This window comes from Ceratotherium simum, chromosome 27, assembly GCF_057802395.1.
Source record: "Ceratotherium simum simum isolate JZ-2026a chromosome 27, ASM5780239v1, whole genome shotgun sequence".
NCBI classification, from domain to species: domain Eukaryota; kingdom Metazoa; phylum Chordata; class Mammalia; order Perissodactyla; family Rhinocerotidae; genus Ceratotherium; species Ceratotherium simum.
Window position 1 is genome coordinate 3,189,927 of NC_141926.1, and position 17,582 is coordinate 3,207,508.

The 17,582-nt window shown below is 56.8% G+C and overlaps 2 protein-coding genes across 2 annotated transcripts; one reads left to right on the forward strand and one right to left on the reverse strand.

Moving 5' to 3' along the window:
- The first annotated feature begins 2,221 nt into the window (after window positions 1–2,221).
- On the forward strand, window positions 2,222–6,062 carry LOC101402526 (cystatin-B). Its single transcript, XM_004429647.3, has 3 exons — window positions 2,222–2,394; window positions 5,133–5,234; window positions 5,706–6,062. The coding sequence occupies exons 1-3, from the start codon at window positions 2,329–2,331 to the stop codon at window positions 5,832–5,834; spliced, it is 297 nt and encodes a 98-aa protein (XP_004429704.1). The 5' UTR covers window positions 2,222–2,328; the 3' UTR covers window positions 5,835–6,062.
- A 7,148-nt stretch (window positions 6,063–13,210) lies between these two features.
- On the reverse strand, window positions 13,211–17,332 carry LOC101402276 (cystatin-B-like). Its single transcript, XM_004429646.3, has 3 exons — window positions 17,166–17,332; window positions 14,020–14,121; window positions 13,211–13,584 (listed from the first exon to the last, which is right to left on the reverse strand). The coding sequence occupies exons 1-3, from the start codon at window positions 17,229–17,231 to the stop codon at window positions 13,456–13,458; spliced, it is 297 nt and encodes a 98-aa protein (XP_004429703.1). The 5' UTR covers window positions 17,232–17,332; the 3' UTR covers window positions 13,211–13,455.
- Window positions 17,333–17,582: the final 250 nt, after the last annotated feature.

The following is a 17,582-nucleotide window of genomic DNA, read 5'->3' on the forward strand; positions in this document are numbered from 1 at the left end:
AGCTTGGTTATGAGCATTATCCCCTCAGAGAGGGAGAGGTTCAGCGGTTAGTCCCATGCCACACAGGAGGTACAAGGGCTGGATCCCCACTCAAGCCTTTGGCTCCAGAGCCTGCCCTCCATGGCAGCTTGAAAACATCTGTCGGGACCGGACCTGCAGCAATACAGCAACACCGATTTCATTAGTACCCTGAGAGACTGACTCTCCGTGCGGATGATGGTCAGACCACATACAGGTGACGAGAGAGCTCTACCCACAACCCCTGTAACCACCATCCAGAAGCCGAACCACAGGCTCTGCAGCCATGGGCCCAGAAGGGGCAGGACTCGGCCATGACTGACCGCCTCCCTCAATTCTGTCCCTCCCCCTCTGACTCAGGACAAGCAGAGAAAGCCAGATACGCCCCTGAGGTCAGTCACACAGGACGCCCAGCTTGTGTGAGCCCACAGGCTCCCCAGGCCTCAGCCTCCACCAGGGCACAGCCGAGCCTTCCTTTCTTCCACTCTAAGCCGTCCCCTCCCCTGCTCCTCTGAGTCTCTGCCAAACCCGAGTGATGGCGCTGGAACCCTGCTCCCGCCGCTCTGAATAAACGGCCTCTGCTGGTTCTCATGTGGTGGCTTGTGTACTCCCACAGGTGTCCCCCCCTATTTGTAAGGTGTGAGCACCCACAGACCCAGGTCCAGCAGAGAGACAGGGTCAGATACCAGGAGGCATCTCAAGATAGGTCAAACCTTGGGCAGGACAGCGGCGGGTTGAGCCCAAGGAGCTGCAGGAGGAGAAACGGCAACAGGACCACCTTCCTTTCCCTCCTGAGCATTATTTTCTGAGGCTTGGTTTTCTACATGGAGGAGTTTTCCGTTATGTGGTCAGATCTGTCTCTCCTTCATTCATCCAATTATGAATGAATTAATGCAGTCTTTCTACCCCACCACCCAGGGCTCAACTGCACCTGACCTCTCACCCTTCTAGAAGTTTCAGAGCAGGCTGTGCCCAGGGACGTAGGGGAAAGGTACCTCCCCATACACCTGCTCTCAGCCACTCCCCCTGGGGCTCAGTGCTGGGCCCACATGCAGAAGAGGCTGGGCCTGCTCCTGCAGAGTCAGCACCCAAGGATGGGAGAGGCCCGTGTCCACTGAGGTGCAGCCCTGGGGAGTGGTGGGGGTTGGATCTTTCTAAAAGGCCAGTCCTGTCCAGACAGCTCCTGGCACAGGCCCCACCCTGCCCCCAGAAACACAGGGACGCTTCCCTGCCCAGGTGGTTGAATCTATTCTAAATCCTAGACCAAATCCTGCCAGAACCAAGTCCTTTACTGATGTCCTTGATCTCACCCCCACCCCAGCCTGAGGCCCTGAGAGCCATCTCCTCCCCACCACTGGACGCCTTTGTGCCTCTTCTGTCCACCACGTCAGCCCTTTACTGTGTCCCGAGTCACACGCTCTTGATGTCCACAGCAGCCCACACAACAGGCCGGTACAAGTGGGGCGCTGGGCCAGGCCTTGCAGATGAAGGGCGCAAGGCGGGCAGGGCGTGACCCTGGACTCCGGGACGCGCCGGCAGCCCCCTGCCCCTCCCCCAGCTCCTCCGGTCCGGGCTGGCCATGGGCTTCTCTCCCTCGCGCTCTCCGCACTTCTCGGGTCCAGCTCCCACTCCTCCCACTCGTCTTCGCGCCCTAAAAATCTCGGCCATCTCAGAGCACACCGCTGTGCATCGCACGCACCGGGCACTGGGTCAGGCTGCGGGGACACGGAGACCAGGGAAGGACAGTGGGGGCTGGGGGGACAGGACCACCCCTAGTCTGTGTCCTGCCGGCAAGGACCAAGTTCCCTAGACATCCTCCGCAAGGCCCAGGCCCAGGCCCAGGCCCACGCCGGGCGGGGCCCGCCCCCGCCGCGCCCACCGCGGGCCCACACCCTCACCTCCAACTCCATCCCCCGGGGCTCCCGCAGGGCCGCGCCCACCCCGCGCCCTCCTGCCTCGCCGCCCCGGGGAGGACGACACCAAACCCCGGATGGGGGGACCCCGCAGCACGAGAGCCTTGGTCCCGAGACGGTGCCCGCGGAGGCGGAGGACACCCAGGCTTCGGCCATGCGCCCGCCCCGCGCCCATCCTGATGGGGACGCCGACCTCGCGCCCACCCAGACCCAGACGAGACACCCCCTCCGCGCCCCGATCGCCGTGGACCCGCCGGCGCGTCAAGTGAAGCCGCGCCCGCTCGGGGTGGGAGGGGCCCCGTCCGCACTTATTTTCGCCCCTCCCAGTCCGCAGTGGCTGTCCGCACTCGGTGTCCCAACTCACTCTCTGCTCCAGCACCCGCCGCCCACCGCCAGGATGATGTGCGGCGGGCTCTCGGACCCTGAGCCCGCCACGGCCGAGACCCAGGCCATCGCCGACCAGGTAGGCACTGCCCGCGGGCGAGGCTGCCGCGTGGGGATGGGGGTCGGGGCCCTTCCCGGGTCCTGGGGACCGGCAGGCCCAGGTCGCTGAGATCGCTGCTGGAAGGCAGGCGGTGCGCTGGGTTCATGGACCGCCCGGGGGCTGGGTCCAGGGAGAATGCCCTCCAGCCCTGGGGATGCGCGTGGAGGGGCTCAGAGGTGAAGGACCCTGATGTAAATACCCTTAGGTAGTTCTAGAAAATCCTGTATAGAGAGAGAGCAGAGGATGGAGCAGGTGGGGTAGAAGGGAGACGGTGAGTAACTCTGGGGAGAGTGTGTCCAGGTGTCCTGACTTGAGCTGTGATTCTAGCACTGTCTGTCCAGGTGTGAAATCATCTCCTAATTAAGTTTTCAAAGCATAAAGCAACGACACAGACCAGGCTGGGTGGCAGAGGCAAAGCCTGGTCAGACACTAGGCAGCTGCTGGACTCCCTGCACCTCCGTTTCCTCATCTGTAAACTGGACATCAGGAAGGCACCCCCACTGAAGGTTCTGGTGAGAGTGGGTGAGGGGGCCTGCCCCACCTGTCCTCATGTGTCAGTGACGTGGAGTCTTTACAAGGAAAACAAGGTGCAGGCCACGGAAGGCTCGAGTCCTGAGTCCAGAAAGGAAAAGTGAAACAAACTTCTCCTGTGACTTTCCTCCCCTACTGCTCCCTACATGCCATGGCAGGCAGTCAGCCCGGGGTTCTGGCTCTGGGTGTGACCACCTGACGGCAGGAAAGGGGGATGAGTCAGCCACATGAGACCTTTGAAAATGAGGAATTTGTGGGGACTCCAAGGGTGAGCCTCCCTGGGCGCTGGTTCCTGCTCTCCCCCGGCAGCCGCTCCAGGGCCCGGCCCTTCCTCATGGTTCCCGGTTTTCCAGGCCCAGACATTCCTCACTGTCCCCTGGACTTTGAGGTGTGTGAGCTCATTCAGGAGAAGAGTGGCCGTCTCAGAGGGCTCCCTGACTTGCTGTTGGTCACTTGAGAGTGTCGTGTCAGTGGCAGTGTGACTGCTACCTGGAGAGACTGGGGCAGCCGTGGGGGAGCCGGCTGCTGGCTGGGCGGCTCTAGGAGGAGAGGGGCCGGGCAGCATCATGGAGCCTCTGGCTGCAGAGGAGGACAGAGGTAGAAGTTGACCCGGGTCAGAGGTTGTCAGAGTCGGGCATTCTGTCCCAGCCTCCTCAAGAAGTGCCCACCAGCCGGGTTCTTGAGCCTTCCCTGGTCCTCTGCCCCACCCTGGTCCCTGAGGGCTGGGAACTGGCAGCTTCCTGACTGACCTGGGGCCTTCTGTGCCCCCTTGGTGCAGCCCAGCCCCTCTCTCTGCTGGTCCACAAGGGAGTCAGTGAACTGTGGTCCGCAGGCAGTGGCCTGGGCTGGTGTCCAGGCCTCCGTGTCCCCTGTTCCACCCCCTCCATCTGGGTTTTCTCACCAGTCCTTGCTCTCAGCCGGGGCTTTCCTGCCTCGGCTCCTGAAACAGGCAAAGAGAGAGGCCATTCCTGCCCAGATCCCGGGCTGGTTTGTGGGTGTCACTCACCCCCTTGGGTTTATAACCGTTTGCAGGGTCAGTTCCTTGCTGACGCAGCACAGTGCCCCGCAGGCAGCAGCACCGTTAAGTATTCAGACCCAGGTGGGCGCTGGCCCCAGGGAGACGCACACACCACACTGAGAACCTTCCAGCCGCATGCAGAGAGCAAAGGATCCTCAGGACAGGGCCTGCCTTCTCCCCTGCTGAACACCCTCTGTCCTTCAGTGCCCAGACCCCAGTCTTCTCCCCATCCTCACCCCCAGGGGGCCCCTCCCTGAAGGCGCTGGAGGCCAGGCTCCCGGGATTCACCTGCAGGTGGTGATGGAGATCCCCCTTGTCTCCCAGCACCTGGCCTGCTTCCTGCAGCTGGTTTAACTAAACCCTGGAACCCTCTAGAACCTTCTGGTCACTCCAGCACCAAGTCAGTGTACACCAGTGCCAACCAGTTCATCCAGAGAGCAGCCAGAGCACTTCCACACGAGATTCCACTTTAAATTAAAAAAAGACACCTGTGCTCTCCTTACTCCATAAAGATGCTCAGTTACTAAAAGGCCAAGACCCTGGAAACAGGATTGAAGCAAAAGAACGGTGACTGTGACACTGAAGATGAGGAGCAGCCTCTGCCCAAAGGCCGTGCACCCTAAAGAAATCACCTACAAATGCAGCAAAGCCCTCAACCTGCTGCATTATCTGTTAAGGAGAAATGAGTCTCCCGGAGTGCCGGCAGTGGGGGACAGTTAAGAGAATTAAGGCACGTCTGTACGATGGAAGATTACATTTAGTTTAAAATTTTAAAAGTGTTTAGTTTTCAATTTTAAAAGAGTAATTTAAAAAGTATATACAGTCTTTCAAATGAACTGTTTGCGTGTCAAATAAAAGAAAAAGAGGGCATTGACTTGTATATAGAGTTGCTATGATGAAAACAGAAAAATACCCCAGGCCTGGAAAAGGAAAGGCAAAGGATACAGTGAAGTGCTATCAGTGAGCTTTGGGAGAATTAAGGAATCACTTCCTGAGCTTCGTCGATAGAGCTGAGAGTTTCCTGGGTCCCCTCGGTGATGAAGAACAGTCGTGGACAGAAGAGCTGTGAAGAGCTGCGTTAGAATTCAGTTTGTAACATTTATCCTGTGTAAGTTACTCTTGCAGGAGGGAAGCCCCCATGATGTTTCCATTCTCTGCCCTTCCCCAGGTGAAGTCCCAGCTGGAAGAGAAGGAAAATAAGAAGTTCCCTCTTTTTAAGGCTGTGGAGTTCAGGAGCCAAGTGGTCGCGGGGATGAACCACTTCATCAAGGTGGGGTGTCAGTCCCCTCAAACAGAGGGGTCTGGCCTGAAGTGGGAGCTCATGCAGACGTGGCTGCCCTGGCCTTGTAGGTCCCAGGGCAGGGGTGCTTAAGGCGGGTCGTGTGGCAGCCCCAGCTTCTGGGGGTTCATGGCCCTCTACAACGAGTGTGTCTGCATGCACGTGTGTGTGTGCACGTGTGTGTGTGCGTGTAAGCACACCAGCCTCCATGGAGGAGAGGACCGAGCCTTTCAGAACTAAGAACGAAGGGCTCTGATGGAGTGAGTGTGGGGCGTGGGCTGGGGTGACGAGGGTGTCCACTGCCCTTGGAGGAGGGAGATGGGAGTGTCATCAGCCCTGTCACTGATGACCTGAAGGGACACAGCTTCCTCGCATCCAGGCCTTTCTCTCACAGTCCAGTCCCACAGGGAAACTTGGGTCAGAGGCTGCCCCTGCCCCCCTCACTCGACTCTCTCTTTCCAGGTTCAAGTTGGCGATGATGACTACGTACACATTCGAGTATATGAAAGACTCCCCCACGAAAAGAAGCCCCCGGCCCTGACCAGCTATCAGACCAACAAAGCCAGGCATGACGAGCTGTCGTATTTCTAGCCCCTGATTTTAAACAGGGCCCATCGTCCACATGGGTCTCTGTCCTCTGAGGCTGTGTGTTGGGATCATAAACGAATGTCATCTCTACGCTGTGCCACATGGGGTGGAGGGTGCTCTGCACCTTTCTGTGTCTCTGTTCCTAACTTTCATTGTGTTGACTTTTTTCCTCCCCATCAATGATCCTTCAAAGAGGGCTTATTATCTTTATATAAATTTTTAAAGTTTACAGATTTCCTGTTTTGGGTTGTTTCTTCATCTAAAACCATGATCACAATATAGAAGTGTCAGGAGGTGAGGCTGACATCTGTATAAAGGGCTTTGGCAGCCACATGACCGCTGTCCCACGTGAGCCCCTCCTGGGCCACGAGCTGACCTGAGCTGGCCAGACACACCTTCCACCTGAGGAGCTGAGCCCAGGGTGGTTGCCCAAGGTCACCGCAAGTGGGCGGTAGACCCAGGGTTCCAGGAGCCTGTATTGTGACCACAGCTCTGCAGGTTGTCCATTTTGCTCTGCGTCCTATCTCCAGACACAGTTTCCCCCCATAAGATAAAAGGATTTGAGTAAATCTGATTCTAGAGAATTAGCTTTGATGGATGCAGACACATTCACACACTTTACACTCCGGTAGAGATACGCAGATGTGTGCGGAAGAAGCAGGAACATTGCAGGTCACAAAGGTGTTCCTGCAACATAGTCGTGCGCTTCCCTGGGCGCCGTCTGCCTGGAAGGCTCTCTGAGCTTATCCACCGACCTGCGTGGGCTCAAAACCTGGAGCACTTGGGCAGGAGCATGTCTGCTTTAGTGATGCTTCTGGATTTCAACAGGGTTACTACCCATTAGTGAAGGTAATGAAAAAGAGTGCCCCGCACGTTGTGCCAGTAAAGGCCAATCCGTGAAAAATCTGTGTGGTTCAGGCTCGTGGTAGAAATGTGTTCCTGAGGGTTAAAGTCCATCTGACATTCCTGAACTCCACTTTGCCTCTGCGAGTGGCGTGTAGCATTTTGTGCCAGGTCTGCAGCTGAAGGATCGGGCTCTCCAGATCATGAGGGCATGAAGAGCAGACTAAGGGTGGGATGGTGAGCAAACAGAGCTTTGAAAGTGGTGATAAGAAGAGTCTAGAGAATGAACTGTGTGTGTCCTATTCTCTTTCTGGAAACTATGAGAATAAACACTTCATAACCTGCTCGTAGTCTTGGCAAAGAGTCAGACAATCTTGCATTGAAATGAAGACCCAACATACTTCCCACCTGGGACCTTACAGGAAAGGCAGGTGGGGGAGGTGCCATTTGGGGTGCTAAGAGGGGCCCAGCGGCCCGAGCCCTACAGGCAGGGAGCAGGAATCAGCAGGGGAGGTGGCCAGGGAGCCCCCACGGAGGCAGGTCTCACCACCAGGTCCAGAGTGACCACTTCATGGGCACGGGGTGTATTCCTGGGGTGATGAGAGACTTTTGAGACCAGAGAGGTGGGGGTCGCACAACATTGTGAATGCACCACATGTCACTGCACTGCGTACTTCCAAGTGGTTGAGTGTGTGTTGTGTGAATTTCACCTCAATAAAACCCAGCATCAGACAGTAAACCAGAGCCAGGCTTGGGGCCACCTTGGCAGAGATTTTGGGGGACAAACGCTGGGCTGGAGCTCTTCCATCTGCCCCGGGCCCAGCCCTGGATGCTGACCCGTGTGGACGCCCTCGCCTTCTGGCCCCTAGCCCCTCGTTGCTGGGACCACCTCGGGGGCTCCTGTCAGTGCCCTCTCTTCTGCAGGACTCTCCTCCCAGTTCTGATAAACACCAGAGGGTCTCGCTGGGGGCGGTCAGGCAAAGCTCCCGGCATCCTTACCAGCTGGGAAAGGAGCTCACCCTCAGCCCTCCGTTCTCTAATTGCCCTCAGAACTTGGTGCCACCAGAAATCAGGGTCCACTGGTCCAGGTGAGATCAGATGTGCGTTAAACGAGATAGAGGAACACGTCACTGATGCAACTCGTGGCCTGGGGACAACTGCCGACATGGTGGTCTGTCTCAGTGCCAGGTGGAGCGCCAGGAGGCCCCAACTGAGCTGCCTGGAAGCGGTGTTACCTCACGTTTCTATCCTAGAAGTAGCAGGGACACAGCTCCAGCATGCAAGGGCTAGAAGAAAAGTCTAGAATTCCAGAGGAAATGGTGAATTCCTCTAGAACCTGAGTGTGGGGCAGGCATTTTATCTGTGACTCAGAATCCAGTTACAATAGAGGAGCCATGAATTCACCTGTAGAAAAGGGGGAAAGAAAGAACTTCTGCGTGGCAAAGACCACCAAAGTCAACGGACAAATGACAAACTCGGAGAAAATACTACAACTTATAGATAAAGGGTTAACACCGCTAATGTGTAAAGGACTCTTCACAGAGGGGAGAAAAGGATGAAAAATCCTACAGCAAATGGGCAAAGACCTGAACAGACAATCCCCAAAAACTATCCAGATGCCCACTGACCTCTCTCGATGAGAGAAGGGCTGATAGCCACGCTGAGATCCTCTTCTGTCCTGTTCCACTGGAAAACCTCAGACGCTGCTGACCACTCTGGGGGCTGGGCTGTGGGGACACAGCCTCAGAGGGAGAGGGGGCTCCCTTTCCCAGCCACTCCCTGCCAGATTCTGAGGACCAGCTTCGGTCATTGATCAAGTGTCACTGCTCCTCCTGGTTCCAATTCCTCCAGGCCTGGGAGGTGACAGTACTGGTCCCACTAGCCCGGCAGGTACCACGCCATCCCTGTGGCTCACCCACAGCTTTGTAACTAAGTCCTCGGGTCATCTCCAGGCCAGGCCAGGTCATTGCTCTGCTAGAAAGACAACGAGAAGGGGTGGGAGCAGATGTGAAATGCAAAATGGCGCCACCCCTGTGCAGGGGACCTGGATGACCTCTCTCGAGACCACACACGCACGTGCCCTTCTAGCCCGCGGTCCCTGAACGTTAGTTTGTAACCCTGGATCATTTGCTTCCCCACCTGACCAGAGCCTGGTGTCCACAGTGCCTGGCACCTGGTAGGAGGGTGACAAATGACTGAATGGCAGGACAAGGATGGATCTCTCATCTGATTCAGGGCTCTGCTGTAGTAACGTGTTCCCAGCTCACCTCCATAGGGCCTGAGTCTGTGCCTCCCTTGCCCGTCCCTCTCGATCCGCCCCTGGGGCTTTGTACCAACACCCCACCCAGTGGGGCCTACAGTGCCCCGAGGCAGGGCAGCACACCTCAAAAGCACAAGGCTGCCCACCCCCGTGGGTGACCATTAACGAATTAGAGGAGATGGGAGAGAGCAGCTGAGCCAGTGGTCCCCACGTTCCCTCCAGAGATGCCCCTGTGTGACCCAGCAGCCCAGCAGGTGTCCTGGCCAGCCAGGTCAGCACTTCTCTCCCTCTCCCTGCCTCACTCCCCTCCTCTGTCCTCACCCCACAACCCTGGGATGGCATCCTCCCCTCCACAACACTGGAGCTGGAAGCTCGGGCCAGGCTCTTCTCCAGGAATCCCGACTGTGAAGGCCCTAAGCCAATGTGGTCTCAAGGGTGGGGCTGCACTTGAGGCCAGTCTTCCCGTCCCCTGGGGAAGCCTGCACCCGAGTCCTCTTGATGGTTGAGGTGGGAGGGCTGTGCATGATCCTCCTGCTGGACATTTGGCTCTGAGCCTCCGAGAGGGAAAGGTGACCGGGTCAGGACTAGCCCCACCCCACCCCATCCCCATCACAGGGTGTGGTGGGTAGAATAACAGCCCCCCCAGGATGCCCACTCCCAGTGCTGGGAACCTGTGAATGTTACCTTACAGGGCAAAAGGAACTTTGCAGGTGTGATTAAGATGAGGACTCTGAGATGGGTTATGATCCTGGATCATCTGAGTAGGCCCAGTGTCATCACAGGGTCCTTACACGAGGGAGGCAGGAGGTTCAGTGTCAGAGAGACTGAAGGGGCTACACTGCAGGCTTTGAAGGTGGAGGCAGGGCCACGAGCCAAGGATGCAGGTGCCTCTACAAGCTGGAACAGGCAGGGAACAGACTCTCCCTGGAGCCTCCAGAAGGAACCAGCCCTGCCCACCCATTTTTAGCCTTCTGGCCTCCAGAACTGTAAGAGTGTACATTTGTGTGGCTTTAAGTCACTAAATTTGTGGAAATGTGTTAGAGCAGCCTCAGGAAACTCATCCACCAGGATTGGGCCTCCAGGCCATGGGGGCCTTGCTGGGGAGCTAGACAGCATTGGGTGAGTCAGTTAGAGGTGCTTCAGACACGAAGAGAGCCCATGTCTGCTCCCACCCTTCTCGTTGTCTTTCTGGCAGAGCAATGACCTGGCCTGGCCTGGAGATGACCCGAGGACTCAGTTACAAAGGTGTGAGTGAGCCAGAGGGACAGGGTGGTACCTGCCAGTCTAGTGGGACCAGCGCTCTCACCTCCCAGGCCTGAAGGAATTTGAACCAGGAGGAGCAGTGACACTTGATCAATGAGCAAAGCGGGCAGAATCTGGCAGGGAGGGACCAGGAAAGGGAGCCCCCTCTCCCTCTGAGGCCGTGTCCCCACAGCCTGTTCCCGAGGGTGGTTAGGAAGTTTCTGGGGTTTCCAGTGGAACAGGACAGAAGAGGTCTCAGCGTGGCTTACCAGTCCTTCTCTCATTGAGAGAGGTTAGGGGACATCTGGATGGTTTTTGTGAATTGTCTGTTCAGGTCTTTGCCCATTTGCTATAGGAGTTTTCACTCTTTTCTCCCCTCTTTTAAGAGTTTAAACATTATCGGTGTTAACTCTTTATCTATAAGTTGCAGTATTTTCTGAGTTTATTTGTCCGTTGACTTTGGTGGTCTTTGCCACACAGAAGTTCTTTGTTTCCCCCTTTTTCTACAGGTGAATTCATGGCTCCTCTATTGTAACTGGATTCTGAGTCACAGATAAAAAGCCTCCCCACACCCAGGTTCTAGAGGAATTCACCTTTTCCTCTGGAATTCTAGACTTTTCTTCTAGCCCTTGCATGATGGAGCTGCGTCCCTGCTATTTCGAGGACAGAAACGTGAGGTAACACCGCTTCCAGGCAGCTCAGTTGGGGCCTCCTATGTGCTCCACCTGGTGATGAGACAGACCACCACGTCGGCAGTTGTCCCCAGGCCAAAAGTTGCATGAGTGACGTGTTCCTCTATCATGTCTAACGCGCATCTGATCTCACCTGGACCAGTGGACCCTGATTTCTGGCGGCACCAAGTTCTGAGGGCAATTAGAGAACGGAGGGCCGAGGGTGAGCTCCTCTTCAGCCGGTAAGGATGCCGGGCACTTCTCCCGGCTGCTCCCAGCGGTCCCCTCTCTGTGTGGACAGAACCTGGGCTTAGCACGGAGCGGCGGGCCTGTTCAGCCAGAATGGGGGGCGGAGGGGCCGGCAGAGCCCTTAGGCTTCGGGAGAAATGACATTCTTGGAGAATTCCGGTGAGGGTAGGCGAGTCCCCTGAGGGCGGCTGAGGATGGATGGGGGGGGGCTTGGGAAAGGAGCCTACCCACCCTGAGGGGCCTGTCCCTGCCTGGAGAGCTTGAGAATGAGGGTCTGTGACTCTCAGGGGAGGGGCGGGGCCCTGTATCAGTGTCTTCTGTACGTTTACATCAGTCCTGGTCCCTGGGGCAACAGATGGCACTGACAGGGTGATCTGAGAAGTGCTCAGTAAAGGGACCACTTACAAGGGGCAGAAACGGCCGGGGTGGTGCAGCACCCCTGGGGTGGCCACAGAGGGGAGCATTTACCAGCCTGGCACTAAAAGGGCTACCTGGCGGGCAGATTACCAGAACCAAGAGAAAAGTCCTGAAGGAGGGAGGGCACCAGCAGGAGCCCCCGAGGTGGTCCCGCCAGCTACAGGGTGAGGTGCCCCCACGGGTCAGTGCCCAGGGCCCAGGAAGAGCAGAGGACAGAGGCTGGACCTCGGGCAGATAAAAGAGCTCCAGTGCAGTGTTGTCCCCCAGACCCCATGCCAAGGTGGCCCCAAACCTGACTCTGGTTTACAGTCCTGATGCCGGGTTTTTATTGAAGTGAAATTCATACCACACACACTGAACCACTTGGAAGTGCGCAGTGCAGTGTTGTCCCCCAGACCCCATGCCAAGGTGGCCCCAAACCTGACTCTGGTTTACAGTCCTGATGCCGGGTTTTTATTGAGGTGAAATGCACACCACACACACTGAACCACTTGGAAGTGCGCAGTGCAGTGACATGTGGTGCAATCACAAAATTGTGCAACCCCCACCTTTGTAGTCTCAAAAGTCTCTCATCACCCCAGAAACACACCCCGTGCCCATGAAGTGGTCACTCTGGACCTGGTGGTGAGACCTGCCTCCGTGGGGGCTCCCTGGCCACCGCCCCTGCTGATTCCTGCTCCCCGACGGGAGGGCACAGGCTGCTGGCCCCTTCTTAGCACCCCAAATGGCACCTCCCCCACCTGCCTTTCACTGGAAGGTCCCAGGTGGGAAATACGTTGGGTCTTCCTCTCAACGCAAGATTGTCTGACTCTTTGCCAAGACTACGAGCAGGTTATGAAGTGTTTATTCTCATAGTTTCCGGAAAGAGAACATGACACACAGCTCATTCTTCAGAGTCTTCTTCTTGCCTCTTTAAAAGCTCTATTTGTTCACCATCCCACCCTTGTCTGCTCTTCATGCTCTCATGACCTGGAGAGCCCGATCCTTCAGCTGCAGACCTGGCACAAAACACCACACGACACACACAGGCACAGTGGACTTCGGGAATGTCAGACTGACTTGAACCCTCAGGAACACACTTTCTACTCTGAGCCTGAACCACACAGAAATTTCACCGAACTGTCTTTACCCTCACAACGTGTGGGGCACTCTTTTTCATTCCATTCAATACAAATACAAACACAAACACACAGGGCTAACCAACCACTGGGTTGCCTTCAAGAACGGGCAGTAACCCTGTTGAAAACCAGAAGCATCACTAAAGCAGACGTGCTCCTGCCCAGGTGCTCTGGGTTGTGAGCCACGCAGGTCAGTGGATAAGCTGAGAGCCTTCCAGGCTGACGGTGCTCAGGGAAGTGCACGATTACTTTGCAGGAACACCTTGGCAACCTCAATGTGGAGGTCTGGACGCAGGGTGCAGAGTCAAGGCCACAGCGTGGGGGAGCCGTGGTTAGAACACAGGCTCCGGGAATCCTGGGTCTACCACCCTCTTGCTGTGGCCTTGGGGACCCCCCTGGGCTCTGTTCCTCGGGTGGAAGGGGTCTCTGGCCAGCCAGGTCAGCAGGTGGCCCAGGAGGGGCTCCACGTGGGACAGCTGTCACGTGGCCGTGCAAGCCCTTTATAAAGATGTCACGCTCATCTCTTGACACTTCTATATTGATTATGGTTTAGATGAATAAAAAACCCAAGACAGGAAATTTGTCAAGACCATAAAATATGTGTAATGAAACATATTAAGTCTTCTTTGAAAGTAATTTAAAATAATTGATTGGGAGGAAAAAAAATCAACACAATGAAAGTTAGGAACAGAGACACACACATGTGCGGAGCACCCTCCACCCCATGTGGCACAGCGTGGAGACGACATTCCTTTATGATCCCAACACATGTCCTCAGAGGACAGAGACCCACATGGCCGACGGGCCCTGTTCAGAATCAGGAACTAGAAATACGACAGCTCGTCGTGCCTGGCTTTGTTGGTCTGATAGCTGGTCAAGGCCGGGGGCTTGTTTTCATGCGGGAGACTTTCAAACACTCGAATGTGTACGTAGTCATCATCGCCAACTTGAACCTGGAAAGAGAGTGGAGTGAGGGGGGCAGGGACAGCCTCTGACCCAAGTTCCCCTGCGGGACTGGACTGAGCGAGAAAGGCCTGGATGCATAGAAGCCACGTCCCTTCAGGTCATCAGTGACGGGGCTGATGACACGCCCATCTCCCTCCTCCAACGGCAGTGGACGCCCTCGTCACCCCAGCCCGCACCCTCGGCACTCCACACTCACTCCATCAGAGCCCTTAGTTGTCTGAAAGGTTCGGTCCTCTCCTCCAAGGAGGCTGGCAGGCTCACACACGTGCGCACACCCACACCCACACACAGTTTTAGAGGGCCATGAACCTCTGAAGCTGGGGCTGCCACAGGACCCCCCTTTGGGCACCGACGAGCCCATGCCAACCACATCTGCTCGAGCACCCACTTCAGGCTAGACCCCCACGTGGCCAACACCCCACCTTGATGAAGTGGTTCGTCCCCGCGACCACCTGGCGCCTGAACTCCACAGCCTTAAAAAGAGGGAACTTCTTATTCTCCTTCTCTTCCAGCTGGGACTTCACCTGCGGAAGGAGAGAGAATGGAAACATCATGGGGGCTTCCCTCCTGCAAGAGTAACTTACACAGGAGCTCATTTCTCAGGATAAATGTTACAAACTGAATTCTAACAACGCTCTTCACAGCTCTTCTGTCCACGACTGTTCTTCATCACCGAGGGGACCCGGGAAACTCTCAGCTCTATCGACGAAGTTCAGGAAGCGATTCCTTAATTCTCCCCAAGTACAGTGATAGCATTTCACTGTATCCTTTGCCTTTCCTTTTCCAGGCCTGGGAGATTTTTCTGTTTTCATCATAGCAACACCATATACAAGATAATGCCCTGTTTTTCTTTTTACTTGACATGCAAATAGTTCATTAGAAAGACTGTATATAATTTTTAAATTACTCTTTTAAAATTGAAAACTAAACACTTTTAAAATTTTAAACTAAATGTAATCTTCCACCTTACAGATGTGCCTTAAGTCTCTTAACTGTCCCCTACTGCCAGCACTCCGGGGGACTCATTTCTCCTTAACACATGATGCCACAGATGAAGAGCTTTGTCCCCTTTGTAGATGATTTCTTTAGGGTGCAGGGACCTTGGGCAGAGGCTGCTCCTCATCTTCAGTGTCACACAGTCACCGTTCTTTTGCTTCAATCCTGTTTCCAGGGTCTTGGCCTTTTAGTAACTGAGCATCTTTATGGAGGAAGGAGAGAGCAGGTGTCTTTTTTTTTTTTTTTTTGTGAGGAAGATCAGCCCTGAGCTAACATTCATGCCAATCCTCCACTTTTTGCTGAGGAAGACTGGCTCTGAGCTAACATCTATTGCCAATCCTCTTCCTTTTTTTTTTTTTCCCCCCAAAGCCCCAGTAGATAGTTGTATGTCATAGCTGCACATCCTTCCAGTTGCTGTATGTGGGACGCGGCCTCAGCATGGCCGGAGAAGCGGTGTATTGGTGCGCTCCCGGGATCCGAACCCGGGCAGCCAGTAGTGGAGCGTGGGCACTTAACCGCTAAGCCACGGGGCCAGCCCAGCAGGTGTCTTTTTTAAATTTAAAGTGGAATCTAGTGTGGAAGTGCTCTGGCTGCTCTCTGGATGAACTGGTTGGCACTGGTGTACACTGACTTGGTGCTGGAGTGACCAGGTGGTTCTAGAGGGTTCCAGGGTTTAGTTAAACCAGCTGCAGGAAGCAGGCCAGGTGCTGGGAGACAAGGGGGATCTCCATCACCACCTGCAGGTGAGTCCCAGGAGCCTGGCCTCCAGCACCTTCAGGGAGGGGGCCCCTGGGGGTGAGGATGGGGAGAAGACTGGTGTCCGGGCAGCGAAGGCCAGAGGGTGTTCAGCGGGAAAGAAGGCAGGCCCCCTCCTGAGGCTCCTCTGCTCTCTGCACGTGGCTGGAAGGTTCTAGTGTGGTGCGAGTGTCTCCCTGGGGCCCACCTGGGTCTGAATACTTAACGGTGCTGCTGCCTGCGGGGCACTGTGCTGCGTCCGCAGGGAACTGATCCTGCAGACGGTTACAAGCCCAGGGGAGTCAGTGACACCCACAAACCAACCTGGGGTCTGGGCAGGAATAGCATCTCTCTTTGCCTGTTTCAGGAGCTGAGGCAGTAAAGCCCCGGCTGTGAGCAAGGACTGGTGAGAAAACCCAGATGGAGGGGGTGGAACATGGGACACGGAGGCCTGGACACCAGCCCAGGCCACTGCCTGCGGACCACAGTTCACTGACTCCCTTGTGGACCAGCAGAGAGAGGGGCTGGGCTGCACCAAGGGGGCACAGAAGGCCCCAGGTCAGTCAGGAAGCTGTCCCTTCCTGGCCCTCAGGGACCAGGGTGGGGCAGAGGACCAGGGAAGGGTCAAGAACCCCCCTGGTGGGCACTTCTCGAGGAGGCTGGGACAGTCTGACGACCTGTGACCCAGGTCAGCCTCTACCTCTGTCCTCCTCTGCAGCCAGAGGCTCCATGACGCTGCCCGGCCCCTCTCCTCCTAGAGCCGCCCAGCAAGCAGCCGGCTCCCTCACGGCTGCCCCAGTCTCTCCAGGTAGCAGTCACACTGCCACTGACACGACACTCTCAAGTGACCAACACCAAGTCAGGGAGCCCTCTGAGACGGCCACTCTTCTCCTGAATGAGCTCACACACCTCAAAGTCCAGGGGACAGTGAGGAATGTCTGGGCCTGGAAAACCGGGAACCATGAGGAAGGGCTGGGCCCTGGAGCGGCTGCCTGGGGAGAGCAGGAACCAGCGCCCGTCAAGGCTCACCCGCGGAGTCCCTGCAAATTCCTCATTTTCAAAGGTCTCGTGGGGCTGACTCACCCCCCTTTTCTGCCATCATGTGGTCACACCCAGAGCCAGGACCCGGGCTGACCGCCCGCCATCGGGTGTAGGGGCAGCAGGGGAGGAAAGTCACAGGAGAGAAGGTTGTTTCCCTTTTCCTCTCCAGACTCAGGACTCGAGCCTTCCATGCCTTGCACCTTGTCTTGCCTGTAAAGAGTCCACTTTGGTGACACATGAGGACGAGAGGGTCAGGCCCCCTCACCAGAACCTTCTGCAGGTGCCTTCCTGACACCCAGGTTACAGATGAGGAAACCGAGGCACAGGGAGTCATGCAGCGGCCCAGGGTCTGACCAGGCTCTGCCTCTGCCACCCAGCCTGGTCTGTGTCTTTGCTTTATGGTTTGAAAACTTTTTATTAGGAGACAGTTTCACACCTGGGCAAACAGTGCTAGAATCACAGCTTAGGTGAGGACACCTGACACACTCCCCCCAGATTCACTGACGGTCTATTTTCCACCCCACCTGCTCCATCCTCTGCTCTGTCTTGTACAGGATTTTTCCGAACTACCTGAGGGTATTTACATCAGGGCCCTTCACCTCTGAGCCCCGCCGAGCGCACCCCCAGGGCTGGAGGGCATTCTCCCGTGACCCAGGCCGGGGGCGGTCCCTGAACCCAGCGCACCGACTGCCTTCCAGGCGCGATCTCAGCGTCCTGGGCCGGTCGGTCCCCAGGACCCGGAAAAGGCCTCGACCCCCATCCCCGAGCGGCAGCCCCGCCCGCGGGCCCGGCCTACCTGGTCAGCGATGGCCTGGGTCCCGGCAGCGGCGGGCTGCGTGGCGGAGGGCGCGCCGCACATCATCCTGGCGGTGGGCGGCGGCGGAGCGGCGGACAGTGGGGCGGAAACCGAGCGCGAAGGGCGAGTGTCGACCGGCAGTGCGAACCGGCAGAGGCGACGAGTGCAGACCGGGACCCTCCCCCCCGGAAGGGGCGCGGCGTCACGTGACGCGCAGGCGGGTCCACGGCGACCGGCGCGGAGGGGGTGTCTCGTCGGTGTCGGGGTGGGCGCGAGGTCTGCGTCCCCGTCGGGATGGGCGCGGGGCGGGCGCACGGCCGCAGCCTGGGTGCTCCCCGCCTCCGCGGGCACTGCGGGCACCCCAGGGGCCCAAGGCTCTTGTGCTGCGGGGTCCCCCCATCCGGGGTTTGGTGTCGT

Coding starts and splice junctions, on each gene's coding strand:
- LOC101402526 (XM_004429647.3), top strand. CDS start 2,329: ATGATGTGCGGCGGGCTCTCGGACCCTGAGCCCGCCACGGCCGAGACC. Junction 2,395..5,132: donor CCCAGGCCATCGCCGACCAG/GTAGGCACTGCC, acceptor GCCCTTCCCCAG/GTGAAGTCCCAGCTGGAAGA. Junction 5,235..5,705: donor GGATGAACCACTTCATCAAG/GTGGGGTGTCAG, acceptor CTCTCTTTCCAG/GTTCAAGTTGGCGATGATGA.
- LOC101402276 (XM_004429646.3), bottom strand. CDS start 17,231: ATGATGTGCGGCGCGCCCTCCGCCACGCAGCCCGCCGCTGCCGGGACC. Junction 14,122..17,165: donor CCCAGGCCATCGCTGACCAG/GTAGGCCGGGCC, acceptor CTCCTTCCGCAG/GTGAAGTCCCAGCTGGAAGA. Junction 13,585..14,019: donor GGACGAACCACTTCATCAAG/GTGGGGTGTTGG, acceptor CTCTCTTTCCAG/GTTCAAGTTGGCGATGATGA.